A 17,854-nucleotide genomic window follows, 5' to 3' on the forward strand; every position below is an offset into this window, starting at 1 on the left:
TGAAATTATGGACACAAGAATTATGCATTCTTCAGGTATTTTTCAGTTCAAAAAAAATCCTTTGTCAACCTCCCTTATTTTTATTTTCTCGTTCATTGTCTAGGAAGAATACTGATGCTTAGCCATTTCACGATACAAAAACAAATACGTGTACCCTAAACTAGAATACCGTAACTAACAAACTAAAATACAGTAATAAAATATAAGTACATAACTGTTCATCAATACTTAAGTAAAACTAGTAACAATCGGAATAGAAACAAAAACTATGATTTCACTTGAACTTAACTGTGAAGTACACTGTGACACACCAAAGTGAGTAAAAGTGGGGAAATCTACCCCTGCACGTTTCAGAAGATTACTTCGATTGCGGCATATAGAAATTTGGAATTTAATTTACTCTGTAAGATACTATAAATTATACACATTGTTTCCTAAGAAATGTGTTTTGTCCACCCTTCAATACAATAGTGAGAAAACTGTAAATAAATAATGAAAAGCATTCTTATCACCAGTACATGTTACGGACCGTATTAGACTATCTGTAGCTGGCTAGTAAAATTGGCAGGAGCCATTATTAAACAGTAATAGAAAACTATGAATACGATACATAAGATGTGTTGTGAAATTAAAAATTCACTTGAAGTATAGCAGGACTGTTTTGAAAGACCTCTTGTTCAAGTCTTAATGCTAAGTTCATGCTGTTCTAGTACGAATATAAAATGACTGATGTTGGGAAGTCTTGTTGAATTCTTGATGACATTTTTAAAGGACTTGTTTATGGTCTGTTTGTTAAATGGACCAAATATGTTGATTGTGGGAACTCCCCTTAGTTTAAGATTGATGTGCCTGGTTCTTCCTGATTTGCGCATATTCATGAGTGCTGCTTGCCTGAAATTCAAATTTGCGTGTCGTATGACAACTGTGAGGACTTTAAAAGTAAATAGATTCTGCTTGTTCCTCCTATCTCAGCCCCATCATACAGAGGCATTTCCAACATGCGTTACCTGAGTGAAAGGGCTTGGTTAATGCTGATTATCTTAACATCCCTCACTATGAAGGGGAAGATGTTTCAATGAATTCATAGCCAGTCATGTCTATATCCTACTGCGGGGTCTTTCCTTCGTTCCATGTACTGCAGCATATCCATCTGTCAGAGCAGCTATTGCTGTACTGAATGAGGTTTGAGCTTTTGTACAGAAGCTTAAGATTTCCCACATGTTAAATATTTCTTATAAAATTTTCCCACTTCAACATAAGTATTGTATACCACAGTGAGTTGTAAAGATATGGAATATATAAATTTCAAAATGGCCATTGAGGCGTAGAGCATTGTGAGACATTTAGTGGCGATTATCATTTATAGATGAAATGAATTAACTGAAGGATATTTCATGTATCCCTTTTTATAATCTTATGCACTTTTCTTACAATGAGTATTTGTGAACCATTAAGAACAAGTAAATTTAATTTAATCTGAATATTAAATACCTGATACCTAGCTGCCTAGCTAGTGATTTTCTTCTCTCTGCAAAGTTTATGCCAGCAGTAGCGGTGATTACACCCCCCCCCACACACACACACACTTTTTGGACATAACATTGCATTTGTATTCCATTTTAGCTGGCTGAAACTGGGAATTATTGAAAAAGGTAGTTTATACAAGCCCTGTTATCTTATCAGCTAATTTGTTTTTTATTTTCTTTAATTATCAACAAAATTATTAACGGAAACACGCACAAGTCGTTCGTCCTGGCTAACCGATTTGTATAGCGCCACAGCAGTAGTGGAGACTTTGCATGCGCTGTGAGGAAGAGTATCAGGGGATACATATATATGTATTTGCCAGCGTCATGAACAATGAGGTATGTTTAACCCACTTGCCACACACATTCGTCAGCCTTGCAGTCTCTTTAGTGTGTTAGTTTCTTGGTGTATAGTCAAAGAATAAATCTATATATTAAAAAAAATTTTGAAAACTAAAGTCAGTCTGGCCATTCTATCCAGTTGATTACTTTCATTTTTTTTTTTAAACTGAAAGGTATTCATGCACAGATTTGTCATCAGGTACTACAATCACTTAACTTCTGCCTTCCTCAAATTATTTGAAGGGTCAGGGGAAAAAACCAGACAAGTTACTTTTTCATTGAAATTGAGACATTGTTACAGTCCGCTTCAGAGTGATCATGTGCATCTATTGAGAGGTCGGAAATGGAAAAATAGCAGGTGAGGGAGGAGAAATTAGCACTCAAAGTTTCGCTATTAGGAGAAAGAACTAGGGAAGTCAAGCACAAAACTTGCTTTTTCTCAAGTTGTACAAATATTGACTCTCCTGGTTTTTTTGCCTGACCCTTCATTTGATTTTTTTCAATTTTTGTCTCTTTGAAGCAATTATATCTTTCATTCTAATTGAGGTACGCAGTTTGTTTTGGTCTAAACACTCATTGGATCAAGCCCTTTGTTTTGAGGTAATAACTACTTAAATTAGTAGATTATGAGAAAAATTGAGTACATTCGTCTCCATGACGAAGATCTTTGAAGGACTTTTTAACAGTTCGGCGCGTAGTGTTGTTCCAAGGAATGTTTAATTCAATTTGTTTGTGTGATGTATTTTCAAGTGTTTTGTTGACAGCAGATCGTGTGCTTTATTTCATTAACTCGGAACTTTCCAAATACATCCGTGAGGATACTAACGAACAATACCATACTTAGTACATTTCGGGCGGAGCCAGTGGGAAACTGCTAGTATTCTTTTAATTGTATAAGCACGCCATACTTCTTTTTAATAGTAATACGTATGTAATTATTGTTCCTTTGGTGAAAGCTTTATTGTATAGTACTGAATCAAAATCTCAAAAAACGCACTATTGCTAAACTCTCAACCTTTACCACACTGTCAAAATTCGCTCAGAGCTTAAAAAAACCTACCAATTTTTAGTTTTTTCTTCCCATTTTTAATGTGCATTCCCGCTCCCCCCATGCGTCTGCTGTATCCCACAATCCCGGGTAAATTTACTGTCTGTAAAATCTTTTGCCCCCCACTTCTAAATTCCAATTGCCGCTACTGTATGCCAGTAGTTTTAAGCCATGTAATAACTCTAATTTGTATGTATTAATTGTGTTCTAACTTCGTGTACAATTATCTGAGGATAATTTTGACTGCTTTGTTATCAATGTCATCTGTTTTGTATAATTGCCAGTCATGTCACTTATGAAATTCTTCTTGTGTGATAATTTACAGGTGTCAGTTTGTAAATGAGTTTGTACCCCTGTCAGCAACTTCACGGGTGAATCGCAAGGAGAAGGCTCAACGCAAAGATGAAAACTTTGAAGTACAGGCTGGTGCAGCATTTGAGCCAAATTACATTTACAAGATGCTCAGTAACATCCAGAGTGATACATTCAAAGTAGAAGGACGTCAAGAGGACGCTGAAGAGTTCCTAAGTTGTCTCCTCAATGCTATCAATGATGAAATGTTGGAGGTAAGGAATGAACCAATACTGTGAAATTATATTCTCCTGGAAAAATCTTCTTTTAAAGTTATACTTGTAATTACAGCTTATCAAACTTGTGGAAGACCCTTCATCCAAATCAACTCTAAGCAATGGTGACCTGACCAATGGGGATGCTGCCAGCCAGAGCCAGGATGATGAAGATGAGGATGGGTGGAAGGTACGTATAGAAGTGTTATTTCAGGGTGGCCAGCGAACCTGGAAACCTTCAAAACCAGGAAGAAACCGTGAATTGTATCAAACCAAGAATTTGCTGATCAATATGCTTTTGTCAATAAACGCATATTTTTGTTTTTGTTTTGAAAATGCTAAATATATACGTAATGGATGACACTTTTTATTCTCTCTAATGTGGTCATTAAACTTGCATTGATTAGTACCTAGGTACTTACAGCGATCCCCGTGAGGTATTTTCGTGTTATCAACAAAGTAATTAAAAGTAAGAGGACTTGCACCTTTTGGTGAAATTTATAAACTGTAAACTGAGTCTCCACCCCATTTACCATCATACCATTGTCTCCTGTCTATCTCACAAGTTCAGGGTCTTTTTAGTGTCGCTTACAATCCTGTAACTTATTTTTTACTCTATAACGTATAGAAAGGGAAATCATGTCAGTGCTTTCCGGGCTTGTAGGCTGTGTTCCAGGAGCATGTGATGATCCAGATGATTCACAAAAGTCTTTATTTGGCATTATCAAAGGTTCCAACTGACTTCAATAACAGCGAAGCTCACTGTGGAATGAAGTGGTATTGTAATTCCACCTCATTATATAGTGCAGGCTGTGGTGCGCTACTCATCTTTTGCAGAGATGAGTTATTTATAAGGTTCAACCTATTCAGTACTAATTACGTGTTGTATAGATGTTCTTCACAACAGGTGATACTCCCACATGGCGCGTCCCAGGTGGCAGATAGGGCAGTCCTAACTGGCTTGCCGGCGGACTTGAGGGAAATAAAATACCTCTCACGGACCAAACACACTACTCCCTGCGGTTGGGGGGCGCACATGTAGAATACACCCGCGGTATCCCCTGCCTGTTGTAAGAGGCGACTACAAGGGGCGAACAAGGGATGATTGAATTAGAACCATGAAACTACTCTTGATTCGTACCATCATGCGGGAAACACCATGGGTTGCATGTACTTGCGAGTAGTATCACTAAATTGGTACGAAATAGGTTTGTGATTAGTTGCAGTAAAAAGCCTGGCCTGGTGGATTCCAGTACCCGTGCGTTGTAGCCATGTGAGCAACACCGCGGGTCTGGGCGTAGCCTGTGAGTTGTACCGCTATATGAGCGGCACCGTGGGTCAGCGTGGCCTGTGATTGGTACCCACTATGTGAGGAACACCACGGGAATACCAGCGCCCGTGACTACACCTAGGTGAGGATCCTTACCGGTTTGCGTTGGCTATGAGTGGCGCCGTTGTGCGAGAAACACCATAGGTCTGCGTTCCCTGTACGAATTGCAATACTTGTGAGTAGTACTATCTTGTGTGGACCACCGCGAGTCTTCTGTTGATCTTCTGAGTAGGCGGTCAGTATTTAACGCGATACACAATACCCTATCACATTACAGAGCCCCACCACACTGTTCACAAGACCCACCTTAAATCCACAAGCCCCCCCAACATAATCCTTTCCCTTTCTTCCTTCCTTCCCCCCTCCACCTTCTCCCCTCCTGACCTACCCCACATGACAGTCTGTACCTCCTTCTCACAAGGTTAACGTCTCAGCATGCTGTTCCTAAGCTTATAAAATCCTTCCAAATTGAACTGAGAAAACTTTTTGATCATTTTTACTGTAAGAAAAGGACAACCTATTACCACTGACTGTCTCTTATAATTTCATATACATCAGTGTAACTTTGGAAGTGCATCGAAGCCTTCTATTGAGTTATATTGGTGAGAAGGCCATGTAAATGTCTCAATGTGTCACTACGCTGGTTCTGATTTTTGCTGTTTAATTAACACGGGATGTGAATAAGCGTACAAAGACTCTTATGCTTTAACTGCATATCAAGGAACCTTTTTTTAATCTTGGAATAGTGAGAGGCTATGTACATACTTCATTGTGTCACTGCGCCAGCTTTATTATGATGTTGCTCTTTTGTTTTGACGATTTGTTTGACGTATGGTGTGAATGGACATATAAAGACTTTTAATGTACATATTTCAATGTGTAACTACACCAGTTTTAATTAATATGTCCTTGCTCATTTGTGTGTGATTTGTTTTATGGCTGACGATGACATTTAAATGTCAAAACCGGTCCCATGTTAAATGTTGCGAATAACATCTATACAACACGTAATTAGTATTGAATAGGTTGAACTTTATAAATAACTCGTCTCTGTGATCTCAGTTCAATACGGAAACAACAATGAAACTCATATCTTTGAACTCGCCTATTGGTCCGCCTTGCTGGAGGGGCGGTCACTGATTAGCTGTTCTTCGGCCAATGGTGGAACCATTAAGGAGACCAATGTATGTCGACTTGCCTTGGTGAAGACAGGCAGCTGGTCATCCACCAGTTTTTCTGTTATGCATCAGCCATCGTGTCCTTCAGCATTTAAGGCTTTCAGGACTGGAAACCAGGCTTTGTTTACCCGTTCAGATTCTTCCTTACAGTTAAAACAGTCGTACTTTTGTTTCGCTGTAATGTCTGTCATGTCGTGCTAGCAGCGAGTGTTCAGTGGCTGATAATGTATCTCCTTGTCCCAGCTGGCTATGTCTGTTATGCTCCTTCAGTCGTGTGGCGATGCTGCGTTTTGTGTTGCCTATGTACACCTGGCCCCAGCTGCACGTGATCTTATAGACACCTGCTGTGGAGAGATGATGGTGCTTGTGTTTGGCAGACCTAAGTAGTTCCTGGATTTTCTTTATTGGCCTGCATATGGTTTTTACCCCATGGGACTCCAGTAGCCTCTCTATTCTGTAAGTTGTTTTCCCAATATACGGCAGAAAGGCTTTAGCTGCCGGCCGCTCCTCTTTTTTCTCCCTGGTTGTTGGACGCCTGGGATGGAGTGCTCGCTGGACATCTTTATGACTACCCGTTAACGAGTAGGGCCATATTGAGGTGGCTGAGCTCCTTGTTTAAGTGCTGAGGTTGACAAATTTCCCTAGCACGGCCAGCTGGAGTCTTAATCACTTCATATTTTTGTTCTGGGTCTTGGTTGGACGTCTTCTGAAGATAGCGGTCCGTGTGGGTCGGCTTGTGGTACACCGTGTGCCCCACAACTTTAAACCGTCAGTCTTCATTATTAAAACGCCAAGAAAAAGGAGTTTTCCTTCGTTTTCGGTCTCCATAGTGAACTGAATATTGGTCTTAATGCTATTCAGATGCTGTAGAAACAGCTGGAGTTGTTCCTGTCCTGCGCTCCAGATCGCAAAAGTATCATCTACGAAGCGCAGCCACACCTTTAGGTTTCAGCGATGCAGTCTCGAGTGTTGCTTGTTCGAACTTTTCCATAAAGAAATTTGCGGTCACCGGATTCAGAGGACTGCCCGTGGCGACACAGTCCATTTGTTTGTAGAAATGGTTATTCCACAGGAAAAAGCTTGTGGCAAAATTATTTTTAGGCCCCTTCCCTTTTTCCTATTTAATGTTTCATTTTAACTATTTCAAACTTTCAGTATAACTAATTTATATTTAGCCCTTTTGTTTAACTTTATTTTTTTAAAGGTAAAAATGTAATTTAAATTCACACTATCTTAATAGAGGGGCATTTCACACATAAAATTCCTATGCAGCTATGCCAGACAGCGCACTCATTCAGTACATTCTTTATGAAAACACATAGTTGTAACTAGCCAGTTACAATCCTCAGGTAGTGGTGATGATGTTTTAAGAGGAAGTACAACTACCGTAACTACTCCCGTATTAGACCTATTTTTCCACACTTTTTTTTTTTTTGCTAGGGGCTTTACGTCGCACCGACACAGATAGGTCTTATGGCGACGATGGGATAGGAAAGGCCTAGGAGTTGGAAGGAAGCGGCCGTGGCCTTAAGTAAGGTACAGCCCCAGCATTTGCCTGGTGTGAAAATGGGAAACCACGGAAAGCCGTTTTCAGGGCTGCCGATAGTGGGATTCGAACCTACTATCTCCCGGATGCAAGCTCACAGCCGCACGCCTCTACGCGCACGGCCAACTCGCCCGGTTTTCCCCACTTTTACAGCCAAAAGAAAAAGTAAAGGGGCGGGTCCAATATGCGATAACCTCAAATTTTGTGCAGTGAACACACGACTTCTACACTATAAAGAGCTATAAATTGTACAAGTAAACATTCTACACTCTTCTGTAACAAACTCATGAATGTATTTGAGTTATTCTATTTTTGTTGGAAGGCAGTATTTCTAAATGTAAAGACAATAAACGGTGAACATGACATTTAGGCCTTCATATAATGTAAATATAGTTTTAGTTACCCATATCACGTCATTCCTTTCATCATTCCTCTGATGAGGTTGATGCCAGGAAGGGAATACAGTCGTAAAAACTCACTTCAAAGATTAGTCTCACTTCATACTCGACCCCGTAGGGACACAGGATAAGGCTGTCATATTATCTATCGTATTATGCAGTATTGATACAAAATAACGTAATGGCCACTCATTTGTCTCTCACTTGAGCAGTAGGCCTACCACACAGTAAACCTGATCACTGCTTTCATTTGAATTATCGTTTTGCGCCAACTTCTGTGCTAAAGTCGTGTTGTCATTCCAAGTGTCATCATCTTCACTGCCATCTCGTCAGCCTTGCACTGCAGTTGAGAGCATTTGGGGCCCAGTCTTTTTGAACTTTTAAAAAATAGGTTCATTCCCAACTATAGAGTCCAAACAGTGTGAATCTATTCCCATATGGTTTCTTGAGACGGTCTCTGATTTTCCCTGTTGATGTATGTGTAGAAGCCACTCCTTCCGAATAAAGCCATGCTGTAGGGCATGCCAAACCACCAGCTGATAACTAGCATATGTTACGAGTTCTTCGGAATGTAATGTAGAGAGACCGGATGCAGTTTTGTGATAACTGTGGCTGTTGAAAGCCAGGCCCTTATTTTTAAGTATACTTCATTCTTGTTTACGTTTGTTACATCAGGATTTACCTAAACAGCTGTAAATGGGATAAGAGACTGCATTTTTTAGGTTAGGTATGCTATTGGAAAATTCTAAATTCCCATGGAGGGAATTGGATATTTCTCACCAATAGAGCATGTCAAAAATGTCAAAAAACATATCAGATGTAAGGCTTTTCAGGCGTTTGCTCTATTAACCAGCGTTTCGTCTTAGGTCTGACACTAGACTCATCAGAGTGGGATGTGTCAAACCCTACCCACTGACGCTGGGGTGTATGCAGGTGAACTTATCAGAAGCCCTTATAAGAGGCACAGTCTGATAACCTTCTAGCTATAAATTTAGATGGGAATAGCCTTACCGAAATTTAACCAGATGCGAGAAAGTATAATCTAACCTCAGAAATTGATGATGCACTATTTACACATTTATTATGAAAACAGGTTTCCTCTTACATTTTATTTCTCCTGTATGGAACAGCAGTAGACGGGTATTACTAATCGACTCAGACGTCTTCGAATGTCGACGAGAGAGCTCCCTTGTGGACGTACCAAGGAAACAGTACCGAAGATGATTGATCGCATGCAATATAATCACTGGGTGAATAAATGTTGGTAACGGAGAAAAATCGTGCATGCTTAATCGCTCCTAATACTGGATGCGTCGGTGATAGGTCTCTCGCTGTAACCGAAGGATAATACACAGTTCAGTATAGGAATTTTGAAGGGACAGACAAAAACAATATTATTGTTGTTACTCTAATTATTTCTAAAGTCGCCTACACTTTGAGTAAATTTCATTTACCTTCAATTTTAATGTATCTGTCTTGGCAATGACTGCTTACGTGTTAAGATTAGAGTAGGAATGAGCAACATCCATAATGCATGAATATTGATTTCAGAAATCATATGGAAAAGTGTTTTGCTTTTTAAGGTTCTCATACTTCCTTGTTTGTTGTGTGAAAAGTATTTCTAGGAATCAAATTAAATTTATTTAAAAACTTTGATTCAAATTCTTGACTGTTGGAACATGTCCAGGCAAGTAACACTATTTTTTTATGACAAATGCATGCAGTAATTCAAGGTTTGGTTCACTTATGTTACTGAAGATGCGTGGAGTCTTTTTGAGTGTATGCCATTTAATAATACTCCGAACTACGAAATTCATTCGTTCTTTTTTAATGTCTTGCTCTGCTTCATCAGAATAAGACAAGACAGTTCTAAAAACAAATGATTCTATTGAATTCGAACCTGTGTGCTTTGTTAGATCAGTCATAGTTTATTTCTGAAGATAACAGCAACTTCTTCGAAAGATTCAATTGCTTCTTGCACTTTGTCTTATTACAAATGGCATAAAGCTAACAGACCATGATATCTATTATTCTGGGCTATGGAAATGCTTATTTTAATGCAGGTGATGGGACCAAAGAACAAAGGGTCAATTACACGCCGTGCTGATTTTGGGCGAACTCCTGTTTCGGACATCTTCAGGGGCGAGTTGCGCTCAAGAGTCCACCGTGCTGGTGACGAGTCTACTGACAGCGTGCAGCCTTTCTTTACACTTCAGTTGGATATTGAGGTGAGTAGTGTATGGCACAAATAGTTTTAAAAATAACAATTTTAGGAATATGATGGAGTGAGAATGACAGTGGTGAAGCCTTAACAAGATCCTGGGTATTTTCTATGCTTCCTTCATGTGCATTCATGGAGGGTTGAGTGCATTAAACAATTAAATCACTCAACTTAATCATATGTTCGGTATTTTGACTGAAATTAAAAAAACAAATTCCTTGCCCAATTGCATGCTGTACTGACTAAACTATTGAGATTAGCCTGCTTATCTGAGGATTTGTAAGATGTTTGCTTGGCTTGATAATAAAGTACTGTACATACATGAATTCTCTGTGCACACTGAGGATCAGGTTAGTATCGCTTTGCCTCAGGCAATGGATCGCATTATAGTATAGCATTGTTTGGTCTTGCAGTATTACTAATAAACATTCTATAACTATTATATCAGGTCCCATTCACAATGCAAGCGTAAACTTGACACAACGTAACTTTAAAATTAACGTAAAATATGTGGTATTCACAATGGAGGAACGTAACGTGAACGTAAAGAGTACTCAGCAGCCAATCAAAACACTACCATGTTATTTAGAACGGAAGTCAGGTTTTAAACTATCTCGCAATTTTATATTTTAATATCTCGATGGGATCAAACTACGTGGTAGCGGGATTCAATATAATTCAAACATCTCTTGCTTTGCTCCTGGAAGCTGTGTACGTGAAAAGGCGAACTAAACAGTGGTGCAGAAAATGGGTTCATCCTTTGAATCGGAGAAGGTTATGCCGCGGCGATTTCGGTAATCTACTATAAGAAATGACCCTCATCAGCTCGTTTGAACTGTTCGACACTATCTTTCGATTTGATTCCCCTTTCCTAATAAAAAGAAGTGTAAGGTCTCCTTTACCAACATCTATGCGCCTAGCTATCACACTCCGGGAAAATGTTTGGATGATACCGTTTTCGTAAACTAGTAGTCTGACGTTAAGAAATATACAGGGACACTGTTTTATTTATGACAGGGATTGTCTCGTCCGTTCGCCAGCGCTGCGAGCTTGGCACAGCGTCTTTGTAATTCTTTTTCCTTTTATCATACATGCACACATATTATTTTGAAACAGAAATACAAGGGTTCCGTTGAAAGAAGTCATTATATTGCGCACAAAATACAGGGTTTAAATCTGCTCTGATTGAGTGGTTCTTAAAGTTAACGTAAAATTAACTGCACGAGCTTGGATTTTGCAATCTCTTAATTTTACGGACTCGCAGTTAAGTTTACGCCGGCGCGTTGTGAATGGTTCCATTAGATAACATGGCCTCTAACTTCTAAGTTAATGTTAAGTTTACATTATGTTATATTTGCATTTGAATGGGGCTTTATACTTATTGACTGAATTGCATATACAGACCAGAACCCTTGTATAAGCGTTGTATAGCACCGAGTGACGAAAACGAAATGAGTGATCAGTTTATTTTATTGGTATTTACATCGTGGTGAAATGTCAGACTAAAGCTAAAGCTATCCAGAGGCTGTCTGATGGTCATAGGTATTTTTGTCCCAGTAGAGGGACGATTAGAAGACCATGATAGTTTCTATAACTATATACAGAAAGTAATTAACGAAATGAATAAGCAACATATGATACTTTTACTGGAGATTTTAACTTCAGAGTAGGAAATTGCAAAATTCAGAACAATATAAGAACAAATGGGGAGAAAACTTGCAATATTAATGGAAGAAAACTGACTTAGTTCTCTTTAATCAGTTAAAAATAATAAACGCCATTTTTCCACATAAAAACAGTCGTAAGTTCACATGGTCAGCAGGGATTCAGCGATCTACTATTGATTATTTCATCTGCAACCAAAAGCTAGCAGAATTAATTTTAGAATTATATCGAGGTCCTGAAATGGAAATAAATCGTTTCTAGTAGTTACACCAGTCCGTATAGAGCCAAGATGGATGAAGAAAAATACACCCTGCATGGAACAAAAAGAAACGACTTACAGAATTGGTCTTTTAAAAGATCCAAAATAGATTTAATAATGTATTCAAGCAAAAGCAAGTGAGTACCAATGTACCAGGTTGCCACTATTATATGTTAAGAGTATTGAACGGTCCCTCTAAATTCAAAAAACGTTTGCGTATATTTTTCTTACGTATGATCGATCGGTGTGGAAAAATTGACTGAGGGCAATAAGTTTTCGACGATCAATGCGATAAAAGAATAGTTTGAGAAACGATAGATGTGGGGAAGTTTAACATTGGTTTATATGGAACATTTCTGGGACCGAATAAATTCAACGATGAATACGGAAAAACAACAGTTCCGGGAACGATGCATTGAGGTACTACTGTATTTGACTTGTATTAGTATTGTTTATAATACCTCCCCCCTGCCGTCCTTTTTTATTACCTCTCAGGACTGTTACACATGCGCGTGGTGTTAAAATTTTCCGCTTCAGGATCTTCCGTATTTCTCTTTTTGAATGTTGGCAGCTATGCTAGTAAAATGTTTCGATAATACAATATTGGAAAGAGTAAATTTGTTCGACTATCTCGGTTACAACTTATACCAAACATAATTAGATAAACCAGCAAAAATTAATAAATTCACAAAAACTACAGGAATAATAAACAGAATCATGAAACCATCACTTGTTCTGAAAATTAATAAATTCACAACTACAGGAATAATAAACAGAATTATGAAACCATCACTTGTTCTGAAAGTGTTCATATTCCGCCTTTATAATACCTAGTTAAACCAGCACTTTGCTATGGATGTGAGAACTCAAGACTTGTTTCGAATTACAATACGAGAAATTACATGTCTCATACAACAGGGTATACAAAGTGGTACGATAAAAGGAGTGAACGAAGTGCTAAAAGAACCGAAAGTGCAACTGGTAACTGACTGAAGTTATCACGAAAGCTGGAAACGTCATATACGAAGGATGGACAGGATGGAACCTGGTAGATTGCCAAAACAGATTCTTCGGTACCAACCCAGAGGAAATCTGTAGGACATCCGATGAAGTGATGGAGAGAAAATGCAAGACCTTAACGGGACACACGGCCCAATACTTGGAAGGAAGATGTTGATCACGTTGATGGTCTGACATAATGTCCAATAACGGACCATTTATATTGGTATTATAGAATTTACTCATTTGGGACAAATGTTTCAGATTCCCTATGGGAGTCAACATCTATATCATCCATCACGTACACGTTGAAAGAACCGAAAATAACGTTTTCAATGATATTTTTAACATAAGACAGCATTTTGGGGTTATGGAGGCTGGAAATGTCTGTAAAATAAAACACTTTAAGAGACAGAGTGACCCATTTTTCCTAATTGACGGAAGTTTTAAAAGTAAATATGAATTAAATGTGAATTGCATGCAGCATACACAAAAGAACAGTACTATCTCATACAAGTCCGCCTCTGTCAACGAGTCAGATTAACCCATTGCCATACAAATATTTTCACTGAGAAATGTACCTTGGAATGCGATTATTTTTTCTACATTTTATGTTATGGATGCTAAAATGATTGCATACTGCATCAGACTACTGGGTAACAACATTTTGTATTAGAGTTCAACTTGCTACAATTAACTGAAGTCTTTTAAGGTATGGTACACCTTGAAACATCCATCCATGTGGATGGCAGCTTTCCATTTGTTGCCCCCGAAGCAAGATTCCTTCTGGATTCCATGCTCAAAACAGACTTTACATCTCCCTGATGTGGCTGATTTACTTGCTGTAAGAGCAATCGTTTCAGGAAAATGACCCCAGTGCCTTCCCTGTAGTTTCATAGGTGTGCTACATTGAGATGGACCTCCTATAGTGGCATAACCAGGAAGGGTGACATCTTCCAGAATTTTACTTGCACATGCATTGGCATTCCGATTTACCCAGAAACTTTCTGATTTTTAACTCGTCTTCCAGTTTTCCGGTTTATTTTTATTTCTTCCTATTTTTGACCAATATAACTTCCAGTACGGTCAGTACTCTTCCCCTATGACGAATTCTTATGTGCTTGTGTAATTTACGCAACCTCATTTTTAAGCATATTTACCGGTATTTGATGCTTTATTTGGCGGGCGGATCATCCGTCGCCTTCGTGCATCGTATTTCCAGCTCACTACAGCAGTATGTGTTCTGTTCAGGTGGGAATTCGGGACGGCAATCGTCCTAAGAGTCAGAGAAGGTCATGCGCACTAGCGACCGCTAGGGACTCCGTTGATCGGGACGAAAGAGTGAGTTTGTTATTGTGTGGTTCACGCGCTCATTTCTGTGCGTAGTTTCGTTGGCGTTTCAGATCACGTGTTTTTTCTTGCGGTTCTGTGCTTTTCCCCCTCTAAGTCATATGTTAATAATGTACGAGACATATTGATCTGTTTTGTATGTGGTAGTTTCGCGTATTTCAGTGCTTTTGTGTTGATCAGAGCTCATAATTTTAATGACCAGTGTATTTCAGAGAGTTGTGTCGGTGACTGTGGTATTTTCTCTTCACATGATGACTACAAAACATAACAAACGTTATCTCCAAGTGTTCAGGGATACCTATAAAACTTAATTTCCATTCATTTTACAGTCTAATAAAGGAAACTATTATGCATTTTGTTTCGTGTGTCAGTGTGATATTATATCTCACATGGAGGGAAAACAGATATTGTAGCTCACAGTGTCACACAGAAACACAAAGATAGTGCTAGCTGCCTCGAGAGGAACAAAAAATTTAGTAATTATTTTGTAGGTGGGCAGGAAGATGATGCAGTCACTCGAGCGGAATGTTTGTTCACGGCGTTCATTGTCGAACATAACCTTACATTGTCTTGTTCTGACCACGCAGGGCCATTGTTCAGAAAGATGTTCCCAGATTCAGACATTGTGAAGTAATATGCGTGTGCTAGAACAAAAACATCTGCCATAATTAATGAAATGGCCCGTGATGCAGATGGTAAGGTGATTCAAACTTTAAAGGCTAAACCTTTTGCGATTTCAACTGATGATAGCATTGGTAGTAAGCTCTGTCCTATCGTCGTCTCGTTTTTCAACAAAGAATTGAAAAAGATTGAAAATCGTTTGCCATCCATGGAAAATTTGGAAGTCAATTCTACTGGTATTATTGCTAATTTGCTCCTGGATGTTCTGAAAAGATATGACGTTCCAGTGGTAAACTGTACAGCTTTTTGCACAGATAATGCTCCTGTTATGATGGGAAGAAAAAACGGTGTTGCTGCTAAACTAAGAGAGCAGTGCGAAAACATTATTATTATGGGATGCCCATTAATTTGATTAATTTGGCTGCCATGAAGGGTGCAGACTCCCTTCCTGTCAAAGTTGACGAGATGCTAATTGATATTTATTATTATTTAGACAAAAGCTCGAAGAGAAAAGATCTCAAAATGTATCAAGCTTTGTACCAAACTGATGTTAGAAAAACATTAAAGCATGTGTGTACATGCTGGTTATCCTTGGGGAAATATTTGGAAAGATTGATTTCAGAGTGGGAGCCACCTCAGAGTTTTTTAAGGATGAGGTAAAGCGGTCCAATGGCACAGACGCATCTCTGAAGTATTTCCAAATTCCCAAGCTAAAGGCACGTGAAGATACAGAAATGGAACGTAATCCTTGTGTCAGTAGAGTACAAGACCAAGCTTCTGTTATTTCTGGAAAAAGGAAGGCGGAGAATAGTTCATCTCCATCTGTGAAGAAAATAAAGGAGTCTAGTTGCACTGCCAGTATTTCACGAGAGGAGAGACTATTTCTTATTCTGTCTTCAAACTTTAATAAAGCATTTTGCTCATTTCTGGCATTTATCTTCCCTACATTTGAGAAAACTAATAAAGTTCTTCAGTCACAAGCACCTCACATTCATGTCATAAGAACAATGCTGACGAATATGTTGAAGGACATTCTGTGTAGGTTTGTTAAGCCAGTGGTTATAAAAAAATATCCTACAGTTTTAGAAGTGGTCTATCACACGAGAAAGAATCAGAAAGCTGATGATGATTTAGTAATTGGCTGTTCAACATCTCGTCTTGTAGAAAATCTGGCACCTGAGGAGAAGAAAAACTTTTATTTGCATACCAGGAACTATTTTATTGCAGTTTGTGATTATATTATTCATAAATTTAATTTGAATAGTGCTGTTTTTGTGAATGCTCAAGTAGCTCAGATAAATTCTTTGCAGACTTCTTCCTTCAATGCCATAAAGTATTTTGTTTAGTTTCCTGTTATATTGTCAGTGAAAGATGGTGAAGATGACCAAGAAGCAATGGATGCATTACAGTGCCAGTTTTGTGCTCTCCAAGTGGAGGATTTACCATTGTTGTGCAAGAAGAAAGAGTAGATTGTTCTTGGTCTGCTGTAGGGAATGTACGAGGTGCAGATGGGTGTTTCAAATATGATAGAATCGCAAAAGTAATGCTCTCAATATTGACAATTCCACACAGCAATGCCGAGTGTGAAAGATTGTTCAGCCAGGTAAAAATGACGAGGACACAATTCCGATCATCTGTGAATGACAAAAATCTCAGTAAACTGTTGGTGGTCAAATCAAGTCTAAGCGGAAAGTGTTATGAGTAGCAGTATGACAGTGCATTGTTGAAGAGGGCAAAGTTAGTTGCCAATTCAATGCTAAATAAGTAAACACAGCGGTCTCTATCACCTACATGTGTATATTCTTCACCATTTGGTAAGTTGTCAGTTCTTGACTTATGTGTGTTAATGTTACTATTCGTATGTCATAAATGAGAATGATTATTAGGTACTTTTTCTTGCAATAGTTTTTGTTTTCTTAGTTTAAGATTTTAAATGTAATGGTTAATTCGCATTGTAACTGTAGATATGTATGCCTTTTATCTTGCCCTCTTTTTACCGAGACCGTGGCATAATACACTTGATGAAATCCAAGAATTAAAAAATCTTCCTATTTTTGATTTCTAAAAGTTGGCTGGTATGCATTGGTTTCCTTGCAAATTCCCTCCCAAAAAGTGTCAGTTAAGAACTGACTCTCGTCATATTCTGTAGCATTATCACCCAGATGCCTCGTGATTGCAGTATTTAGCTTCCAAACAACTACACACGCATTGCCTTTCAGATAATTACTGGCCAGACTCCATTTTCAATTGTTCGATGTGGTGAGGTTATGTACGAAGTTATCTTCATCCTCACTTATCATTTTCACGAACAGAGTCACAGTTCTCAGACGTGCTATCACTGCTAAAACTACTATCAGATAATTCTGAGATATCTTCATCGCCACTATCAAGCGGAAATTGCAGAACTATTTCCTCCTCCTCGCGATGTTTACACGACATCTTGCTCCATGGTAGGATTCATTTCATGAACAAGATGACCAACTTTAGAAGCAAAATAAACATTGACTCTTGGAGATAATGTTTATTTTTTGGCCATAAATTGAAGAGAAAATACCAGAAACTGTAACAAACAACTCCCTGAAATACATGCAACTCATTAAATTTATGAAGTAAGAATGAACACAAATGCATAGAAATACGCAAAACTACCACATACAAAACAGATCAATGTGTCTCATACATTATTAACATACAACTTTGACACGGGAGAAAGCACAGAAGTGCAAGAAAAAAGACTGGGCCTACAACTCCAACGAAACTGTGCAAGTGTTATGCCTTGAAATAATAGCTCCCAACGTATGTTCA

General features: G+C 38.6%; 1 protein-coding gene across 4 annotated transcripts in view; it reads left to right on the top strand.

Moving 5' to 3' along the window:
• Window positions 1-17,854, top strand: part of LOC136874159 (ubiquitin carboxyl-terminal hydrolase 10) — a 180,120-nt gene that overhangs the window by 102,658 nt on the left and 59,608 nt on the right. For all 4 annotated transcript variants that reach the window (XM_067147739.2, XM_067147738.2, XM_067147741.2 and 1 more), the window contains 3 exons: window positions 3,242-3,482; window positions 3,559-3,672; window positions 9,998-10,162. In XM_067147739.2, the coding sequence (XP_067003840.2) occupies window positions 3,242-3,482; window positions 3,559-3,672; window positions 9,998-10,162 (520 nt within the window). The remainder of the gene's footprint in view (window positions 1-3,241; window positions 3,483-3,558; window positions 3,673-9,997; window positions 10,163-17,854) is intronic.

The sequence above is a fragment of the Anabrus simplex genome, chromosome 5 (genome assembly GCF_040414725.1).
Source record: "Anabrus simplex isolate iqAnaSimp1 chromosome 5, ASM4041472v1, whole genome shotgun sequence".
NCBI classification, from domain to species: Eukaryota; Metazoa; Arthropoda; class Insecta; order Orthoptera; family Tettigoniidae; genus Anabrus; species Anabrus simplex.